A 22,551-nucleotide genomic window follows, 5' to 3' on the forward strand; every position below is an offset into this window, starting at 1 on the left:
TACCCAAACCTCCTGCATTGCTCAGCTTGCATGTCAGAGCTGGTAAGAGGCCTGGGAGAGCTCAGCTACCGCCTGTGAGCCGCATGCTGGGGAAGGCTGCATCCCACCACTCGCGTGGGAAGTGGTGCAGGACTCCCAGAAAAGCATCCTTTTACACAGCACTTTTCTTTTATGCTCAGAATTTAGAAACACAACGTGGAGAGGGACACTTGATCACCTCCTGCTAGTCTAATGAGCCCAGTTCATGAACCAAATTTATACAGGAAAGATGCAGAAGATTTACAGAAGCCCATAAAAACAAGACATCCAGCATCTAAAATTCCTGGAGACAAAGATAGCTCCAGGCATCTGCCACACCTATGCCCATGTATCCTGAGCTTCCCCCTGGCCCTTTGGGGAGCCAAAGAGGCAGCCCCATGACTGGGAAACTGCTGGAGGAGGAAGGGGAGGCAGGTCCTTTCCCCAGCCAAGCAGGGGTCACATCCATCCCCACGCTCCCAGGGGGCTCTTGCTCACACCTGGGACCTCATGCTTGGAGCTGATGAGGAAGAGCCCGGCTTGGAATGGCACTTTCAGGCAGGGGTGGGGAAGGTGACGGGTGGGTGGCAGAGGGAGGGTGAAGGGAGGTGAAGGTGAGAGTGGAAAGTCTTTTCTGGAAGCATCTACATGTATGTTGTGATTTCTGAGACCTGAGATTCACTTTGGTTTCTGGACCATACCAAGACCCACTCTCCTCAAAAACCTCCTTCTCTTCTTCCTCATCCTCTTAACCTCTCCCTCCCCGCCCTCCTTCCCCCAGCCCCCCATCCCACCCCTGAGCCCTGGTGGGGGCACTCACACGTGTCTGGCTTGTGGCAGTTGTGACCTTGTCGGAAGTACTGGGGGTTCTCGATGACGGGGATGCGCGTCATGCCGATCACCACCGTGTCCGGGCCGGCGTCCAGGGACGAGGGCGTTGTGATGCCGTGGTTGATGTGGTGGAGAGGGCTGGCTGAGTCCTCCTCCCCACTGATCACTGCCACAGGACCTGCAAACAGCACACACGTCCGTCAGGGACAGCAGAGGACAGGGAGGCCTGTTGGTCGCGTGCTCATGGATGAATCGCCACCAGCCCGTCCTAGCGTTCCTGCTTGTTGTTCCATCCCCAGGCTTAGTTTCTCTGGGAAGCTCACAGCATAGGAAAGACATCTCAAGTTTTCCTTCCTGGCTTTGAGGTACCAGGCTAAAAATCCCAAAGGGTTAAGCAGCTACAGGTGACACTGCATCAGAGGTGAGTCATGCAAAAGGTCCTCTCATAGGGTTGTCATGAGAGAGCAGTTGCTGTGGTGCTTGTATACTCTGGCATCACAAGCTTGGCAGAAATCATAACCAGGCTTAGACTGAAGAAACACCACCCCCAAAGAGTTAGTTCACCTGAAATCCATATTTGTGATATGTCTGTTGCCCAGTGCGTTGCCCATCTTTTCACTCTCCTGCAGATTCACCTGAGCAAACTCACCAAGCCCTTCAGTCAGGCTGATGCTTACAGGGACCCACAATGTACTGGAATAAATCCTGCCCAACTCAGGCTCATTCCCACCACCATCACCACAAATAGCAGCACCTTCCCCTTACCCTCTTGAGCCCCAAAATTCACAGCACCATCAGACAGGCAAGAAAATGAAGAAAAGTTGTAAGGCATGCAATATAGGAGCAATGGAAGGCTTCTATGCCTTATGTTTTATTTTGGTATTAGACCCTCTAATACACGTTTCAGACATTCTTGCTGCATTGGTGTTGGACAAGGTAGGCACCACAGTGAAATCTTGCATGAGGCCTTTTCAATATTTTAACAAGAGAAGAAAATCCACACTCAATAAGTGACACTCCTTTTCTCCTGTCTGGATGTTACCAGGGACTACCAGAAGCTTGAGTAAAAAGGAGCAGAGATGCTGCAGTTAGGCTTTCAACTTATTCAGAGCAGCCAGCCTTTTACCTACACTGCATAAAAAATGCTCATCTCCCATCAGTAATGTGCTTCTAATTGCACAATTACTTTATTATGTAGCACTGGCAACAAAGAAGGGACTCTTCAAGCCATTTTGCTCTCCAGAGCTACTGGGAGGACGAGGCGAACACCGGCTCCATGCAGCCATTCTGCCTGCATTAATCTAGTCTAAAGGCTGCTCATTTTTGGAGCTTCAAGTATTGTTTGTTCTTCCAAGTGGGATATAATAAAGTTATTGTGTAATTAGCAGAGTCTTGGCAGCTGTGACAGGTGTTTTAGTCACGAGGAAGAAAGCTCTCGCCCTTTACTGTGAATTCCTTCTGGCAGGTTCTGGCTTTTTTAATGTTACTCCCCGGGCCCGCGTGACTTTCCAGCTCTTGAGGTGCAAAGGCAAAATTCAGCTCGTGATGCAAGATGCCTCTGTTGGGACTACACATGGTGTACTTCTCCAAACACAAAAGACAAATGGGCAATTTTGGTTTGAATGACTTTTGTTCCTTTGCAATGCCAATTCATTGCAGACAAACCAGGAGGACTCGGTTTTGCATGATATGCACATTTCTTCAGCCACACCCTGCACTGCTGGTTGGTCCAGCTGTGGTGGGAAGGGGAAAGAACTCTGCTTTTCAAAGCGCAGTTCAAATAAAAAATCATAAAAATATCAACTGGTATAGACTGGTGCAAATAGTCTGAGGGAAGACCATAAAGATCTCCCTTGCAGTGGGAGAGGCTATTGAGGGCTTACTGCTTTCCTTAAGAAGCCTAGTCATTGCTCCAAAGAATGGCATCTCTTCAGGCAAGGGGATGTAAAAGGCCTCTCTGGTGAATTATAGTCAGGTTGGATGAGACTTTGAGCAGACTGGTCTCATGGAATGTGTCCCTGTCCATGGCAGGAAGGTTGGAGTCACTGATCTTAAAGGTCCCTTCCAACTCAAACCACTCTGTGTTTCTGTGTGAAGGAAGTTTTCATTGCCCTTTATTCTGAGAGCAGAAACCCCACCTTTGTGGCAAGGAGCAAAGAGGATGTAACCAACCATGGTACAAACACCAGGCTGACACAGACCCTGCTGAGGATCTGCTTTTCAGAGACTCACAAACCCCTGCCAGCATTTGACCCTTGCTGTTCTTGCTTGCTCAGCACCTCCTCATTTTTGGGGAACACAGATCATGGCAGTGTCCCTCTAGCACAGGCAGGTTGAAAGGGCACGGCTACATCTAAAAGAGCAGGGGGCAATCCAGGAGGTTGGGTACTTGTGAAAATAAGCACAGCAAGCATCTATTAGCCAATGTTCTTGTGGCCATTTCCCAGGCAATAAACAGACACAGAGTTTGACCTTCTATACACTCCACAGGGTTGTTGTTTTTTTTTCTGTGGTTTACTTCTTAGGAGGACTTTCTTCATGTGTTATCTTAGTTTTATGCCCCAAACATATCCAAGATCTTTGAGGCATGAGGTAACCACATTTCAGCTGATCCACAGCTGCATCCTCACTCCTCACAATGCTCACAATGGACATTGTGTCCTCTGAATGGACTCAGCCTCTGAGTCATCCAGTTCAGGGTCAATGTCACCAAGCTTATCAATTTACAAGATCTGCCAACCCTCAAAAGCCTGAGAGCTGAACTCTGATTCTCCATCTCAACCCCTCCACATCTCTGCAAAAGTGGGAAAGCCCAAGAACTGCAAAGGCAGAGGCACCACAGGGAGAACACGACATGTAAAGTGTGTTCTACCCTTGCAGTAATCCAGGGACAGTTTACTGCCTCCAACTGTACTTCCAGGTCTTGAAAAAAACTGAAATAAATCAGTCCCAAGAGTCCTAAGGAACACTTACAACACATTCACTGCATTAGCCTTCCAGCTTTCCAAAACAGTTCTGGTGATTGCAGGCACTGATTTGACATGCCCTAGAACATATAATTAATCCAAATATTCTCTAAAAGATATAATTTGATTAAAGGCAATTTTCAGTTGAGGACTTCTCCAAGTTTCTCCTATTAGGTTGTGGGGTTTTTGGGTTTGGTGGGGGAGTATAAATCTGGACAACATTAATTCCTACAGCCACAGTTGTGCTGCTTTATCCCATTAATTCTCCCATTCCCATTTCCTCTAGCTGGTCACTACTGAGATCCAGTTCCCTCAAAGCCCACAGCCTCTGTGTTGTCACTCTGAGACTCAGATGAGTGCTGGACTCAATGTGCAAGGCTGAGACAAACTTTAAAAACACCGTGGATATCAAACAGCCACCAATCACTTTTATAGGTGTGACTATTGCCCTGACTCAAAACATACTCTGCCATTAGCAATTCCTGGAAATAAAGCAGCTACCTAAACTTCAAATTTTTAAATTTATCTTGGCAATAGCATATTTTTTTTTTTGCTTTTAAGTAGGCAAAGAGGTCCAGTTTTCTGATATCTAATGCTGATGAATAGCTTTATTTGGAAGAATTCTCACTGGTTTCACCAGTGCATTTTCCAGGTAAGGGTAAAAGAAAAAAAATTAAGCAGAAAAAAAAGAGAGTACAGATTTTAGAGATTTAACTTTACTTTCCATTTGACAGGGAAATGTGCAGAGAGAGATAGAAAAGAAGACAGTTTTGTATAGTAAAAATGTATAATAATAGACAAAAAGGTGGCTTGGAGTAATTCCTAACATACCATCGTGTGATTTTAAAACATTATATAAAATAATTCAGAGCTTTTCAGAACAGTGTCTGTTTTTGTGAATAACTCAGCCTGCATTATGGACAAACGTACTACAGATATTAACTATAAAAAGGATCTATTTGTTAAAACTTTAAGAAGTCTGAAACAACTGAGCTCTTTTCCATGCTAACCTCATGCAGTTTTCCTGACAAGGAGGCAATTCCAGCAGCAGTGATGAAGGCATTCCATCACTCCTTTTCCCTGTGAGGAAAGGCTGGGGAGATGTTAGGGCTGCCCAGGGTTACCCCAAGGGAAGAAGCAGCCACTGCTCCAGCCCCTTCACAATACCAGTGGGAGAGTCAGCCACAATGACCTGGAAATCAGGACCAAATTCATCTGATGATCACCAAAGAGCAGTGAGGCAGCTTGGAAATGTTACTTTTGGAAATGCCACAAACAGCAATTCTGTTCTGCCTTCCCTCCCACATCTCCTCTACAGCCAACTCCTCTTTCCTGAGAAAAACACCTCACTCAAACACCACCATTCCCAGCCTCATCTCCACCCTCTGTTCTTCCCCAGCCTCCCAGCCAGGCTGCACTCCATCCATCCATCCATCCATCCATCCATCCATCCATCCATCCATCCATCCATCCATCCATCCATCCATCCTTCCATCCCAGAAATGCTCCAACTTGTCTCATCTCTTTGCATCCACCCTGGCATTATCATCTCTGTAAACACTCCTCCAGATTCCCCCAAAATCTCTGCTTTTCAGAAAATCTCTCATTCTCTGTTCAGCACTGTTCCCCCTGGCTAAACTGGAGTTTGGCTTGGTGTTTGCCTTCACCTCCCTGTTTACCTGGAAGCCCTGTGAACAGGATACAGCTTTCAGTCCATTTCTGTGAATTGCCTGGTTCATTCACAGTGTTATACAAACAGCTTGTTACTCATGAAAAATAAAGCAAATAATAATAGTAATAAATAGCTTAGGGACCCCTGTTTGAAAGATCATATCATAGTGGGAAATTATTTATCAAGGCTAAGAGCTATACTTTATGATAAAACAAGCTCAGGAATATAGGGTACTGTATAAATAACCATAGATTAGAGAAGATAATGGTCACTTCTCACACATTTGTAACAGAATGAATGCCCCAAGGCAAACAGGTGAAGAAACAACAAAAACTCCAGCTTGGCATTACAGTAACCTCTGCAAGGCAACAAAAGCAACTGAAGGTGAAGAAAACATGACCTCTAAGGGAAAACTGAAAGAATTATGCTTTGTGTTCGAGGAGAAGACTGAAGGGACACGTGATAACAGCCTTCAAACATGTAAAAGGTTGCAGCAAAGAGAAATATAATAGCTGTTCTCCACGTCCACTGGGGATAAATCAAGAAATAATAGGTTTAAATTGCACTGAGGGAGATTAGAGTGTGACTGTTCTCCCTGATGCCTCGCGGTATGGCTGGTTGAGCACTGGAACAGATAACCCAGGGATGCTGTGGGGGTTCAGCCACTGCCAGGCTGGGGAGGGAGAGGTTAAAGAAACTTCTTTCAAGGACAATTTAGCTGCAGGGAGTGATGCTCTCAGAGCCCTCACAGGCTGCAGCACTTTTTACCTGGAGCCAGAGCCCCTCAACATCTTCCCTTCCTGGTGCTTCCAAAGAAACTCCAAGGAGGGCTCTCTGCAGTGCTGCAGAATAGTTTGGGCAGCATCAGAGGCACTGTGGGGGTAGCTCTGGTCTCCAGCATGGTTTCAGAAAGGACAACTCCCTGCACATCCAAGGCCAAAAGCTCTGGACAGAAAACAACTTTTCTGAGGCACATCTGAGTGATGTGAGTGCTCAGGGCCACAGGGCAATCCCCTCTCCCCACCCACACCTCTGGGAGCTGGCGTGCAGAACACCATTTTTTGATCAAAAATGATCACTGCAAGAGCTAATTGTGCCATCTCCACTTTCCTTTGTAATATAAAGAAGCCATATAATTAACCTATTTAATTAGGAACTGTATATGACCCATAACTAGGGAAAAAAAAAAAAAAGCTCTCCTAATAAAGTGGGTCACCGTGCATTGTATAGCAAGCACAGACCTCATTAAATTCCAATATACAGTATATAAAATCCCTTCCTCCTCTGACTCCAAACCCCTGTTGGCACTTCCATATTTCCCCAATCATAATCCTAAATTCTGTTCTTCAAAAGGTCATATCACCAACTGGCAAGTAGATGATTCCAAGGCTACATCTCTCAGCCCAGCTTTAGAACTCAGAGCTACACGCACGCACATAAACAAGGGTAAAAATAACCTCAAACTTCAGCTTATCAGGAAAACAAACAAGTTTAAAAAGAAACTTAAAAAATTACCAACCTTTTGTTGGAGCTGAAATCAACCCACACCCCAGGGCTGATCTCTGCACTAGCAATGAGAGGAACTGAAACTCATAAAAGAATAAGCGAAAGCACAATAAATACAATTAAAAATCCAGCCATGCTCAGAGCAAGATTGCATTTACTGTCTCATAAAGAGAGCCTTGTCCTTTCAGGCAAACAAAAGAAAATCAATTTCTTAATTTTTATTGACAGATGTGGGCAGGGAGCCAAGGCAGAGCTTGGTGCCTAGGCGGGGCCTGTTTGGAGCCAGCCTGCCACGGGCTCCAGCTTATTCTCTGCCCTCCTACAATGGGAAGCAGCCACTTCTCATCCCCAGAGACACCAGTCCCAACCACAGTGTGGTCTATCATGTGGCATCTCTTCCCCTGAGCCACAGCAAACCCCTCACTTGTGTAAAACAATGGGCTTTTTCCAGACCTCCCTCCTAATTCCAGCACTCGGCGCCCTCTTTGTTGCCATCACCTCAACCGTGTCCAAGTAGCATTTCCCACATCCATACAGCTCAATTCTATCTCCATGGCCCAAATTCCCCCCAGCTATCCCTGCATGATGCCAATGGACCAGGAGGGCACTGCTGCAGAGGCTGGCTGGAACAGCACAACCCCTGCTTGAACACCACTGTGGCGGCTGAGGAGCTTGCAAAGGTGCCAGTCCCTTCTCTGCCATAGCCCAGGGCACACAGACTCTGACATCAGCTTTTGGGGAAACAGCACACTCAAAAAATCAAATCCTCGAGCTTTGCAGGCAGATGAAGACATCAAGAACATAAATCTGAACTCTTAAAGGGATAAACTCCAAATCCTCAGCCCCTCCAGTAAAAAAGGTAGGAGCAAACAGCAATCCCTTTTCCTTTCTCAACAATATGATGGGTTTGAGATCCTGATGATCTCAAGGAGATGAAGATCCCTCTGAACTTTATGGTAAAAGGAAGGGACAGGCCTGGGATCTCTGCACCCACCACTGCTTGGGTTGGACACGTGTCTCCTCCCCCACTTGCACCTTCCAGCCCCTTACACATTGCAGATGCATTATCATGTAAAAAAAGCTGTCAGATCCATTGTCAGTGGGCGATCCCTACACAGGCAATCCTTAAAGCACTTTCTTTCTTGATGCAACGCTGCCAAAATACTGCCATTTACAGAAGCCCCAGCCTTACATATTGACATTTCCTTCTCTGATTTTTCCAGGGTGATTGCAGCAGGGAGAAGGCAGCTCTTGCTACAAAAGGGAGTGCATGAGGGCAGAGGAGGTGCAGCAGCCCTGTACATGCTCCCTTCACCCTTTCCAGCCTCCAGCCATCCTGGCAGTGCCCTTTGGAGCATCACTCCATCTGCTGTAGAGGATGTCCAAACTCCCTCACTCCTCCCATGTCCTTCCGTTACCACTCCTTCTCAAGTTTATTTATTGAGCTTAGACACCAATCCTATAAGCACTCACACTCAGGAATGGAAACATTAAGATCAAATCATATAAAATATAAAGTCAATGCATATGACAGCACAAATGCATAAATCCAGCAGAACAAGAAACAGAAAATGCTTACAGTAAAAATGGTAATACAATCTGATAATTAAAAAGGGTGGAATCTGACAAGCCAGAGCTATGCATAACAGCAAAGACAGCCAGCACTCACAGGAAAGCAAAGCAAGAATTTTTTTCATCTAGGCTTAAACTCCAGCCCAGTGTTACCAAACATTTTCAGCTCAGAAAGTGTCTGACCAGCAAAGCAACTGCCAACAGGCCACAGGATAACCAGAAGAATATTTTAGAACCTGCAATGCAAGGATTTGCTGACACCTGAGGGATTGACAAGCCAATACCTACTCCCATGCTATAACGTATGGGAAGTTGGTTCATCATAAAAAGATTTTCACCCCTGAGATCAGGTGAAACAACTAGCAAATAGTACAGGCAACAGGAGAGGGAGAAAAGTCATTTTTATTCAATTGTCACTGCAGGGAGGGAGATAGTGTTTGGTCTGGCAATGCTGGTGCTGGCATTCAGACCATACCCAGTCACCTTCCACCAATCCTCCCACCTATCTTCTCCCATCTGCTGGTAACAAGATGTTTTTCCCACTGCTGGGCATGCATGTTCCATGCAGGTTGTGAGGAGGAGCCAGCTGCAAACCAAACATCCATTCTTGCAGAGAAATGGATGCTGCTGTGATGACACCTTGGCATGGCAGAGGCAGCAGCAGCAGAGAAACTCGCACCTGGATAAGGCAGGAGGAGCGAGCAGGGACACCAGGAATGCAGCACGTGTGTGGCCAACATCCCTGCATGGCCCTGCTGCCCCAGCCCCAAGGCTGAGGTGCAGGAAGGGCTGGTGAGGCAGGATGGGTGGCTGTTGGGTACTGGATGCACTACAGTACATCAAAACAAATCCCTGTTGCCTTATCCTCAATGCACAATTCCCCCTCTAAGGGATCAGCTCCATTTGAAGAGCAGACCTCATTTCCTGCTTCCACGTTTCCATCCAGCCCCATCAGCTCCAGAGCTGAGCAACATCCTGCCTGCCCCATATCACAGGCTTATTGCCATTCACCTTTTGCCACCCTTTGTTCCTCTTGACTAGATTTGCTTCTTTTTATTTCCCCCCCCCAAGCAAAGTCACCCAGCTGTCACCTCGGGGGCACCTTGAACTCCAGAGCAACACAGGCTTTACAAGGCAGGAGCCAGGCAGTGCCTGGGCAACGGCCTCACCAGCATCTATTAATCTCTTGGCTCACTCATCCCTATCACAGACACACCGTAAAAATGATATAAGCATTTCATTCGAACGGCGCTGCAGAGAGATTGGGAAGAGCATGGGGCCAATTGATTTCCAGTATGTCTGCTCTTTACCTCCAGGTATAAATACAACAGCAAAATCAATCGGAATAACATCATATCAGCTTTCTAATCTCTTCTGTTCGCGAGACACGCTTTATATACTGCAGCATTTCCTACAGCTTCTCCAGGGGAGCCTCCAGCACTTCCACACCCCTCACGTGCAGCCACTTCCTTGCTCCTGGCCCCTCCTGGGATGAGCTTCAGGAGCTGCAGGTCCAAAGCACAGGTCTCCTTCTGCTCTGAAAGGATCTCCCAGAGGAACCTGCTGTGGCTGTGTAAGAGCAGTGCTCAGTGGCACCTGCTGAGCCCAGGGTCACATCAGCCCTTCTGAGAAGGGAGATGCTCGCCCGCTCACACCCCGCTGTGATGGACACTGATGGGCAGCCAGGCGTGCCCAGGTCCACTGAGGGGGACAGTCCCACTGACACAGGGACATGAGAAAGGCAGCAGCACCCTCGGGACCCCATGGCTGGAATTACCACACATGGCCCCGGTGCCATTTCACCTCCTCGTGAGCATCCAGAGTGACACCACACAAAGACCCAAGCCTGGAGCAGGGCTACCTGCTCAGCACCAAGCAGACACATTTTCTTTCTGCATTTCTAATTTATCATCAGCCTAAGGCTTTTTATCTCTCTCCTGGCCTCCAGCCACTGAAGAGGGGGACTGTGACAAACTGATAAACACTCCCCCCAAGCCTTTGCTTGGGTGAAAATGCAAATGAACCATGAGAATGAGGAAAGGGCTGCCTGACAGGGTGCCAAGGGGTCATCTTAAGCAAACTGCAGCTCAGCACCAAAGTGATGCTTTGCTCCACCTCAAACCAAACCCTGATGCCAGATAGAGAGGAAAGGAGAAGTGGTTTAATCATACAATCACAGAATGATTTGGGTTGGAAGGGATCTTAAAGATCATCTACTTCTGACCTCCCACCATGGGCAGGGATACCTTCCACTAGACCAAGTTGCTAAGAACATGCACATGGTGTGCATTAAGGTTGTGGCAACTGCATCATCCACACTGTGCCCAGCTCTGGGATGTGTTATCTAACCCAGTCAGTGTGGAGCTGCCTTAGCACAAGAGGGCCCCCAGTGATATTTGGCAAGGGGGCTGCTGGCAGCTCCACCACCAGCATGTCCAGCTTGGTGCTGGATCACTGACCTGAGCCAAGAGCGTGATGCTGCAGGAGCCTGACCCTGTGCCAGGAAATGCTTAAAACAGTGAGAATCACCAAAGGCCTGAAAGCAAACAGCTGGGACCACTGCTGCCCTCCTGCCTGAGGCTTTTCCTGACCTTTGCAGAGACTGATGCCCAATGCTGCTTAATAAACACCATCCATGGAGCAAAAGCCCTGCCAGCAGCAGCTCTGCAGCACAAGCCAGGGCAGCAGAATATGCTTCCCACCAGCCAGGACCACTGCAGGCTGAGGACAAGCATTAGGCGTGTTTCTCATTAGCTCTGAGTCCACCAGCTGCCTCCAGCCCCCTCCCACCACTTCCCTTCCCATGCCTTGGCCACTGCAAGATCAGTCTTGGGTCATCTCGATCCACTTGGAAAGCTTAGCCGCCATGAGAGCAAACTGCTTGTCCTCTGGCTCCAATCTCTTCCTGAAATTAGTGCCAATGGAAGTGTCACTATCAATTTCATAATGTTATTGGATAAATGCAAAACTGGGCCAAGTCCCATATTCCTGACAGCCCATCAAAGTGGGGATTATGGGTAAGGAGACAGGCAGCCCTGGCAGGAAAGGCAAAGGCTCCAGATCAATTAGCCTGACAAGGCTATCTTGCAGCCACATCACCTCGTGCTGACACCACTGCCTTCTCCCTGGAGCCCAGCTGCCCCTGCACCAAGATTTTATTTTTTCCAGTGGTAACCAGAATCCTTCCAAGCCCAGGGAGCTGCACATCCCCTCTCCAAATATCCAATTTATGAGACTCTCAAGACACTGGGGGATTTTGCAGTCATAAAAAGACATTAATTTTCAGGCCTCCTTGTTTTGGTTTAATATTCTGTCAAGCTAAAAAAAAAATAAAATTATCAGCCATTAAACAAAAAAAGTGCCTTACTTTGCATTGCTCAGAGGTTTCAAATGGAAGGAGTGATCAAAATGTAAAGTACCTGGCACAACACATGTTTTGTCTTTGCAGTGTGTTTTTCTTCTTGGTTTTCTTTCAAGATCCTGCTTGGACCATGAAAGTAAACTGGTCAGTACCATCTGGTTCTCATGCAGTAATTAATAGTGCTTGTAATTTTTCAAACAAAAATAGTCTTCAGCTGTAGCTTTTTTGGTCAACTTTTGACCTTTTTGTTTTGAAATGGAATTTTTATGAAAACACTGAGCAGCCATCAAGGCTGCAGATGCCAATGAGTTCACTTCCAGCAGACACCTCATGTGTCCAGTCCCTGCCAGCAAGCAGGCGGCTGCATTTACTCAGGGTGCAAATTTGTAGACTCAAATTAAAAATCAGACTTGTGATGTTTGCTTTCAGGCCAAAAGATAAATCCTTACATGGTCAAAAAAATAATAAAAATCCTTGCACTCATAGTTTGCCTCAGTTCACGCATGAGGGCAATGAAAATTTAAAACTTACACTTCTCAAAAAGTCAATGCACTTTTTTTCCCTCCACAGCCCTCCTTGAGATGATCTCCAGCAGTGATATCAGTCTCTCAGATTTATTCTATCCCAAGATAAATAGTGTGTTGCTTACAGAATCAAAACGTATTTAACTTGTATAATGGTTTAAATCCCGAATCTGCTCCCGTAATATTATGAGACTCTTCTGGAATATGAAGTCCATGTCAGAAATATCCATGAACAAATAAACAAATCCTTTTTCCTTCATGCTGAACAACTGGAAGTGGAAGTAAGGCTGGGGTTTAGGTAGCCCTGGTGCTCCCTAGCCCAGGATGCTCACATCAATAACTGTCAGGTGTGTGTTAAGCTTTGCTACAAGGCCCAGAATCAACAAGAAATGAGTTTTGGAGGTTTCTACAAAAACCTTTGTAGACTTAAAGAGTAGAGGGAAGCCCTTGACATTCTCCAGGCAGAACTGATGGGAAAGGAACTGATACTTTTTGGCTCAACTATTACCAACTGCTGCATCCATGCACTGGTGTTTTCCAGGATGTCGTGCCTTTCTCCAAAATTTATAGCCCTTGGTCATAAAGGTGATGGTTTTGTTTAAAAGTCACAGAAGTAGTCCCTGGAGAAAGGCTCTGAAATCACAGCTTTCTGAGGGCTGACAGCTCATTTGTAAAGTGTTGCAGTTTTGGGGTTTCCACTGGCCTTGCTGAGACCCTCATTAGCTTTGAGAGAGATTCTGTGAACAGGGAGATAAAACAAGCAAGGAATAAAAGGTTGGGAGATGTGGAGAAGGATGTAACACAGCTCCCCACTCAGAGAACTTGCCGCATTGTCGATCCACCAGCCCAAACAACCCCTGTAATAAATTAGAGAGCCATTCATTGAAATGGCTCCCTCTGTCCCCACACTGACAGTTAATCTGTAATTCAGATAGATCTGTCAGAAGGCAAGAGTCCAGCATACAAAATAATTAATTCCTCTCCAAGGTCTGGAGATATTTCCCTTTCTAAAGAGCACAGCACACTCCCCTCCTCACCGGTGAGCTCCAGGCATGGACGTGGCTCCTGTTGGAGGTCAGAGAGGAACAATACTTGCATTTCAATAGAGATGCTCACAAATGCATCACCTGTCACCTCAATGCTGGGCTGGCAGTCCTGGGGTGGGACTTGCTCACAGACCTTGCAAGGAGCTTGCTTTGTATCTCCCAGTGCCTTCCTGCTCCCGCAGTGCCCAGCCAGAAACTCTTGGTCTCTTGCCCCACGTCAGCTCAACACTAATGCTGTTCAAGAGCCATTTTTCTGCATCAAGAGTCTAAATCATCAATTAAAACAAGTAGAAATGCAGCATCTACTGATTCTGCTTGATAAAAAAAGCAGCTAGTGCCCAACATGAGTGTGGAGGTTGGGGCAGAGCACATCTCTCCCAGCTTCCCCAAGAGGAGTCACTCCCAGATCCACCTCTGTCCTCTACAACATGAGGAGAAAACCAGGACAGTGGCTTCTTGCTGGAAGACACCAGTGGAACAGAGCAGCTTGGGAAAAGAAACAAAGGGTGGGAGTCAACCACATGGACATGCTTCAGTGGGTGGTTGGGGAATGGGGACAAGTCACATGAAGCCCCATGTGAGACCAGCAGCACCTGAATGTGGTGCCAGCCCTGGAGGCAGGGCAATCAAAACAAATATCTTCCTTTTGCCAGGACAGAGGCATGAAGAAGGGGAAAAATGCTAAAAAGGACTCATGAGTGGATGCAAGAGATTGGTATCACAACAGTCATCATGGGCATGGTCGGCACAAGCAATGACCTGGCAATATTAAATGACATTAAAGAAAGATCTTCAGATTCAAATCTTTCTGATTCTTGCAGCCTCAGCCACCAGCTTTTAAAGCATGAGTGCATAAGAAGCACCACCAGCCAAATCCCTGTCTCTCTACACATATTTCACATCCTTCTCCCCCAGCTATTTCATCAAAACCCCCAAGGCTGGTGGGAGGGAAGCTGCCTCACATTAGCCTGTGAGCCACAGGGGCAGGGAAAGATGGGGCGTTCAGCATTTACCTCCTTGAGGCAGTGCTGTCTCCCTGCTCCACACCCCGTGCCCCCAAAACACATCCCTGGCTCGACAGCTCTGTAGCTCACGACAAGTGACACAGCAACACATCCACTCTGGGAAGCCAGACCTGAAGACATGTGGAGGTCGAATGACTTCTCCATCTGCACCACCAAGGAAGCAGAAAGAAGTAGGATAAACAGCATCCTCACCCACAGCATGGTAATAAGGGGGGGGAAAATAGAAATGTCATCTTGCACAGGGATGGTGGCTTTCTGGTTGAGGGTAACACGTGTCTGTCTAGCATTCAGGCCAAGTGCCCCTTGTAGAAAGCCCACTTCAGGCTGCCCAGAGCATCCTGCAGCAGACCCTGCCAAACCCATTCCCAAATTCACCTGGAGTACCCATGGGAATGGTAACATCCCACAGACCATGGCTCGAGTGTGCAGACAGCACAAGCAGGCAGCTGGAAGGCAGCACAAGGCAGGGAAAGCTGTGCTGGTGGGGGCTGCTGGACCACAACCAAGTCCCTTTCTAGAAGCAGCTATCAAGTCTCTGCAGAAGTAGTGGAATGGAGCCACTTTTCATCCTACCTCTCAAGGAAATCATCGCTGCTGTTACGCAGACACAATTATGTCTCCAGAGCCTTTTAACTGCAGCTCTTTAGAGATGAGTGGGTTGATAGAAATCTATTCACAGGACTGACATCGCTTGGCTGGGTAAGGACACTGCCACTGAGTCAGTGGCTGGGGAGGGATCACAAAATAAGACTGGTGATGGGGAAGTCCCAGGCATTGCCAAGGCATCGTCTCCTGGGGTATCTGCCTCTAGTCCCTTGATGACAGCGGCAAGGCCAACTTCTCATTTTATTCTTCTAGAACTTTCTTTCAAAGAAAAACAAAGTAATAATATTGGAAAGCTCCTTTCCTTTGGTTCATGTACTCCCCCTCTGGAGGGGCCATCACTAGGAGATGGGTGGCTGCACATGTGTGTCACAGGCAGCAGGGCAATGCAGAGCAACATAAGGCTGTCTCTTCCCCAGCACCCCGACTCTCCAGGTAGCCCTAAACAATGCCAGGATTTGAGCACATGGCAAATGAGAGCTTGGCCATCGGTGTCTCGGTCACCTTGCCAAATCTGAGTCTGGAGCAGAGGGCTGCAGGAAGCTCTTGCTGTGGGACCCTTGAACTGCATTGCAGAGCCCTCTCTGAGCCTGGCAGAGAGGCCGGGGGCTGCTTTATCATATCCGCCATCTGCTTGTTTGCTTTGCCATCCTCTGCTCCTCCTGGCTACGCTCACAGACTCCTACCTGTTCTCCAAAAGCTTTGCTGGGTCTCAGTAAACAAACCACAGGCAGGGACAAAAATAGGGAGGGTAAAGGCAAGGGAAGGGGGGAAGAGGGAAGAGAATAAAAATTTAATTAAAGGCACTTTTTCTGCAGGGCCTCAGAAAATTTACAAATTCATAAATCACTTAGTAAATGCCCTGAGCGGTTGCTATGCCAGGCTGCCTACCAGTCCCACCAGGAGGGCCATAAAGCACGAGCACAGAGCTCGGCAGCTCCCTCCTTCCACCTCCACCCTGCAACATCAGGCAACCTTGAGCAGCTTGTCAAGCCTGTGACAAGTGTTTCTGCAACCAGGAGCAATCAATCTGCAGCCCCATTAGCAGCGGTGCGGGGAGCTGCTCGTTTCACCTGCAGCTGTGATACAATGAGAGCTTGGAGAAGGGTGGGAAGTGGAGGGGACAAAAGTCATGGCAAAGTGGGACCAGAAGACCCCCAGGATATTTTGCTGGAAACACACAGTTCTTCAAAAGCACGTTTTCTAATGTGAATGGTCAAAGAAGCAGCATAACCCAAGAGGTGGGTGCAGAGGGGTTTCCGCTGGCCACTGACTATCTGAGGGCATTACAGAGAAAACCCAGCTTCTGGTAATTCCCAAACAAATCAACCCAGCCTTTTCTCCCACAGCTGGGAGCAATCTTCACCAGGGGATTCACGCATGCTGTCCAGCCCCAACGTTCTTCTCACAAGGCTACAAAGATAGAGAAGCATCCTCTGCCAAACAGAGGCAAGAGCGAGCCGCTTCCCCGCGTTCCTCCTTCGGCACGCGGCGAGAACAGACTGAACGTCCAGCACTCGGGGGTGGTGCACAGCTCTGCTATATTTAACACAGCTCTCAGCACAGTCTCTGCTAGTGTGATGAACCAACACATCTTTGCCAGCAGCCTATCAGAAGAAAGCTTGGAATGACAGAATCGGGAGTATTTTTCACCCTTTAGTCAGAACTTTGAAGGTGGGAGTGGAGTCTTTTCTCAGCAGTGTGGTCAAGTCTCAGCCCTCCCTGCTAAGAAGCAGGTGATTGGTAAAATGTTAACAAAACCTTGCTGGCTTTCCTTCTAGATGGGCTTTAGTGGCTGAAATGGAAAGTTTATCACACAGGAAGAGACTGGGACATAAATTCATTTGCCAAACTATATGATTGTCTAAATTGCAGCCAGAAATATAACAGGTCAAGAGAAGCTTTCAGAATCACTCAATCTACCACAGGCTATACTTTGAACTGTATCAGCTATTGACCCATCTAGTAACACCTATTTTCCAAGAGACTGAGTCAAGTGGGATAGACCTGGTATTACCAGGAATCTGGGACAGATAAAGGGTCATTCTGGCAGAAAGGTGAAGACAGAACTGCTTTGAAGATGCATCACCCACCTTTGCCATTTCTAAAGACAGGCTGAACACCCAAGTCTTTCTAGGAAACTGCAAGAATTTCACATCTCCAGTTAAGCAACTACAGAGCTTTTGCTTCAGGTAATGAGTAGAACAAGAGTTGAAAACTGAGACAGGAGTGTCTAATGGGAAATGCTGGGAGCCAGCCAATCCTCCAGACCTCCCTCGCCAAACTCTCCAAATCATGGTTTGAAACACTCAGGACAAATATAGAATACTTGACAAAAATTCTCAGCACCTTACAAAGGAAGGGTGTCAACAGTTCACTCTGAGGGTTTGCTTTGTGTTTCTAGATCATCTGCTCAAGGATGAAACCCTGCTAGGCAGAGGAGACAGCACAACAGATGCCATGGCATCCATGAATACCTTGGCACTGGATGGGCACAGACAGCCACTGGGGCTGGTTCACCCACAGCTCAGCTCCCTTTGTCCTGCTGGAACAGGAACCACAGGAGCTCAACCAGAGGCAGGTCTGAGTTGGACTGTTTTCATATATTCATTTTCATTATTTTATTAACCTCTTTTTTCCAAGGCTGCTCTCCAACTTTAGGATGCAATGTTTGGAAAGCTGCAGAGTATGGAGAGTAGCAATCAAGCTTTCACAGGAAGAAGCAGCAGCTCACCATGCAAATGACTCCTCTGTCAGGAACAGAGGTGAAGGGGACAAGGAGTTCAGAGCAGGGTCCTGGCCATATAACTGATGTGTCTCCTGTTGTGCAGAAGCATCATGATAACATCCATGGCTATGGGCTGGTTGTGCATCCATCTGCCTACACAGATGGATGTTACACAGTTATTTACAACACCAAAGTATGTATTATTTTATTTATCTAAGCAGTCTCTCGCTACTTCTATTTCTCTTTCTGCAAAGCTATAATATTTATCTCTACTTTAAGACAATGCAGCTACTTTTTTCCAGAGAATTCCCAAATTAGGGCAGTTCCCAGGGGACATGGCTCCCTCCCCCAATGTCCTCACTGCAGTTCAGGGTGGTGGGGTGGGACAGGGATGGTGGCAGTGGCTGTGGGAAGGTGGGCAGGCAGGACTCATCCCTGTGTGCGTGAGGATGTCTGTGACAGCAGGCAGGGTTCAGGCTTAGAAGTGTGGAATATGCTGCCACAGGGTATTTCTTTTTCAGTGTAAGCTGGGATGGCAGCTAACCCAGCTTTCTCCTTCTACCTGCCTAGTCCAATCTCTCTCTTTCCACGGCACTCTGTACACACAGGAATGCACAAACCTGGCAACGCTCTGTTCTCACTCACACTCAGATAACTCTGCTGGGGATGACCATGCCTGGCACCTCTCAAGGTTGAGCCCCTGTTTTTCCCTACGGGCAAGCTCACACCTCCTATCATCACCCCTTATATCACCATTTCTCCAGTGGGCAGCAAGGGCAGATCTTTCAGGAGTCAGCAGCAAAGACCAACCCCCTCACCAGCATAAGCAATGAGCATACTCCAAACCCACAGACAAGGGAGGTGGTGCTCAGCTCTGCATCCCCCCCACTCCTCTATTTGTGGCAATACCTTCTGCTTTATCCTTCTCTTTTTTTCCCCTTGAAGAGTGGAAAAAAAAATGCAAATAGGAGCTTATAAATTATCAATTCTTGATTGATTTTGCTGAGAAAAGCACATAAAACAATCGCACAACAGAGGAGAAGAATAATTTAGCATTTCAAGTGGGGAACGGTGATGTTGCTGAGACAGCTCTATGCAGGCAGAGTACTCTCAAGCCACCCAGCAGGATCTCCCCACTCCAGCCTCCTCCTCCTGTCCTTTGAAAGCACACAAACAAAGCCATAACCTTGTCTAGCAGATGCCTCAAAACACAGAAATCTGTATTTCCATTAGCAGGACAATGCCCTTCCAAGACAGTTACCTGAGAGTACACACACATGAATGCAGCTCCCTGCACACAGGCTTTCACCAAGAAGATCTTGTGGTTTGACAGTCCAGGATGGAGCCACAGCATGCAAAATTACTGCCAGCAGAGCAAGACTTCTGCATGAAAGACTACAGTGTCAGCCCCAGAAGCTGGATGCTCTTAGGCAGGGCTATTAAGAACAAGTCCCTGCAATCAGTCTGCATGGACAACTCGCCACTACAGAGGGTTCATGCAATTGTTGTCTTCCCATTCGTGCTTTTGCACAAACTTTTTTGCTTTTTTTGGTGTGCTGGTTGCACAACAGCAGATATTTTGGAGTTCTTTGTCACCTGTGAAGTCTTTAAAAAAATGTTGTCTCAAGCGTTGGCTGCTCCAGAGTTTCTCCAACATCTCATGAAAACGTTTTTGCCTGAGTCTGGGTGGGAAGTCAGAATCCTTCCCCAAAACTGTGGTGGTAGCAGCACCCCAGAGTCTGCCAAAAGGCTGCACAAGTCATGCTTCAACTGCTTCATCCAGATTACAGCTGACACCATATAATGTTCCTCAGCCATCCATGCAGCATTTAGCTTCTGTCTATGGAATTAGCACAACATTGCAGCTCAAACGCTTCCCAGGGCAGCTTCTGAAACCACACGGGGACCACCTGCAAGTCAGAGGCATGAAAGAGCAAAACCAACCACTGCCCTCCACACCACTCAAAAAGCTGGTGCCTGGGGACTGAGACTCACCAGTGTCAGTGGCTCTACCAGTGCAGACTTAAGCAAAAGTCAGCTGTGCCTGGAAGCAATGATTTAATGGAGAGGAGGGACAGGAGGCCAAAGCACCCACCAAAGGCTTTGCTCTCTGCTATAGCTCAAGGAGCTCTATAGGTGATCAAGGTTGCACTTTCTGCTCATAAACCACCTTTTCTTCAGTTCCTCTCAAATGTCACCAACACCTGGAGCAGTGCACTGGTGATGGAGCTTAGGCTAAACCTGCACCACCCAAAGGTGTTGCCTGTGTCCTAAGCTGTACTGCCAAAGCAACACTGGTGCTGGGCTTTGATGCATTTGGGTTTTTTTTTCAATATATTCATTTCTCATCTCTTCTGTTTCCTTTTGGCCATAGAAGCCCACTGTGCTAAACAGACACGTCCAGTACCTGGAATCTGGATGTAATGGAATAATATTTATCTGGCAGTAAAGACTGCATGTGTCTACCTCAGAAATTTCAAATCATCTGGGGTCTTTGCAAGAGTTTGGTTCTGAAGAAAAGAACATTTTGCACACTGTCTAAACTTGATTGACTTCTCTTCTTGCCTTTTACACAGAGTGATTTTAGTTTTGATCACATGGGGGGAAATATATATACATTATTTAGAAATAAATAAGGAAGATGCTGAAAGAGGTGATGGCTTGTGGATGGGAAATTATATTCCTTCACAGCTGCAGTGATGATCTGATAAGGATCCAATCCCTCCACATCCCTCATGTGCTAAGTCATCCCTTCAAAGGTGAAGTCACCCGAAGGTGAGGGATGGAGGGAGGGGGGTGTGCAGAGGGAGGCTCTGCACAATGTGGTACCAAAAGAATTGTTCAATTGCCCTCTGGTCACCTTACAAAATGAGAAATTTCCTTCGGCACTGAAGCACCTTTTCTGCAGATTCTTCCAGCAGCGTCATTTAAAACTACAGTTTCATTGCTCAACAACCATTTACGTGCATATTTGGATGCTCTGCATGAGCTAGAAATTCATCCATCCTTTTTAGTATGTTCTTTCCCTTCTCTCCCAGACTTACCACCTTCCTTACAAGTCTGCCTTTCAGCTCTCTCTTGCTGCTGTTTCCAAGCTGCGTAGGAAATCACAAAAGTGTGCCAGCGCTGCTCCACCAAGCCTTATTCCAGCTGCCTCTGGCTAGATTGTCAGTAAATAGTAAGAACAGCTATTTTTTCCCCTTTCCCCCCTTTTCAGAAGTTAATTTCCTCTGATTCAGACAGCAGTCTTAGCCCAGACAAACCACTGGAGAACTCCCCACCCTTAGCTGCCCTCCTGAGAACACAATCCCCCCCTCCTCATGCATCTGGGAGCACCTCTGATCCACAGACAGGGTTTAAGGCTGTTACTGCTGCTGGGATCCACAATTCCTTCACTACTACCAAAATAAATTCAGGGTTTTTTTCCCCCCTTCCCTCTTACTTTCATGCTGACTTTTTTTTTGCAGTCAAGGAAATAGAGCCCTAAAGACAATACAAGGACATGGAAAGTAGAGCAAAGGAGATCAAAGATTCCAATTTACTCTCCCCCATCCCTTGTAGGAATTGAAGATCAGCTGGCAGTAAAGCTTTATTAGTAGCATTAAAAGGCAAATAAAGGGAATTTTTTTACAATGAACAATGTGACAAGCATACAAAAGTCACACATGCAAGACTCTGCCTATTGACATCCAAAAGGAGATTTCTGCAGATTTTAGACACAAGGACAATCACTGTCCAGGCCATGATAGCACCTCCAGTTCCTGGAATATGGGGACCTTCGTGGGGGCTGTAAGTGCCCTTAGCTTCAACTCCAAATGGATGACAAGGGGGATAGTGAGGCTTGAATTCAGGCTCATTCAGGCCTCCCAATCCACCACTACCTGCATGTACTCACACATGGGACTTCCCAGGCCAGAAACCTCAGCCCTGCACAGCTCCCATGCTGCCAGCTCCCAAGGATGCAGGCTATCAGGACAGCTCCTCACCCTATCCCAGCAGGAACATCAGCAGACGAGTTCAAAAAGAGTCAAATAAGATCATTAACCTGTTCCTGCAATTCAGGAACTGAGACATGGCACCAAAGGGAACCCCAGGCTGGGCTGCAGACTTACACAAGCTGAGGCAGCAGAGCACAGCTGTAATTTGTCATATGCCACCTATCACACAGCTCACACAGCCAAAATGAGTGGTTTTTAGAGGCAGTGACACAGAGTAAAACAATCTCAGGCCCAAGTGACTTCATGGCCAAAGATTATGGGGTGCACCGAAATAACCTTGGAGGGCTGTGCTTAAAGCAGCTCTGATATGAGAATGGATTCTCTGTGTGCAGTCTCCTTCATCAGAGTCCTTTGGTTCCAACAGACCCAAAGACAGACTCAAACATCATGACTTTGGCAAGACACCAGGGAGCACAGGGCAGCACAAGGCAGCAAAGGCTGCAGACTAAGAACAGCCTCAGCCCCAAAAACCTCCAAGATCTGTTTTTGTTTTCCATCAACACAGAAATAAATCATTCCCTGTCACTCTATCCACACACACACCATCTTTTTTTTTTTTTTTTTTGCACTTGCTGGTTCAAACTCAGCCAAATTCATTAGTCTAGGTCACGTTTATGGATGACACATGCTGTACAGCCATGAAACAAAAAGCAAGTTTGGCTCTTGGGTGCAAAACATTCTCCCTGTGTCCATTGCAGCTG

The 22,551-nt window shown here is 47.1% G+C and overlaps 1 protein-coding gene across 3 annotated transcripts in view; it reads right to left on the reverse strand.

Moving 5' to 3' along the window:
* The window catches only part of NTRK3 (neurotrophic receptor tyrosine kinase 3), a 218,672-nt gene that overhangs the window by 104,744 nt on the left and 91,377 nt on the right, over positions 1-22,551 (reverse strand). For all 3 annotated transcript variants that reach the window (XM_077185417.1, XM_054642288.2, XM_054642289.2), the window contains exon 12: positions 839-1,027. In XM_077185417.1, coding sequence (XP_077041532.1) covers positions 839-1,027 — 189 coding nt within the window. The remainder of the gene's footprint in view (positions 1-838; positions 1,028-22,551) is intronic.

This window comes from Agelaius phoeniceus, chromosome 13, assembly GCF_051311805.1.
Source record: "Agelaius phoeniceus isolate bAgePho1 chromosome 13, bAgePho1.hap1, whole genome shotgun sequence".
Classification (NCBI taxonomy): domain Eukaryota; kingdom Metazoa; phylum Chordata; class Aves; order Passeriformes; family Icteridae; genus Agelaius; species Agelaius phoeniceus.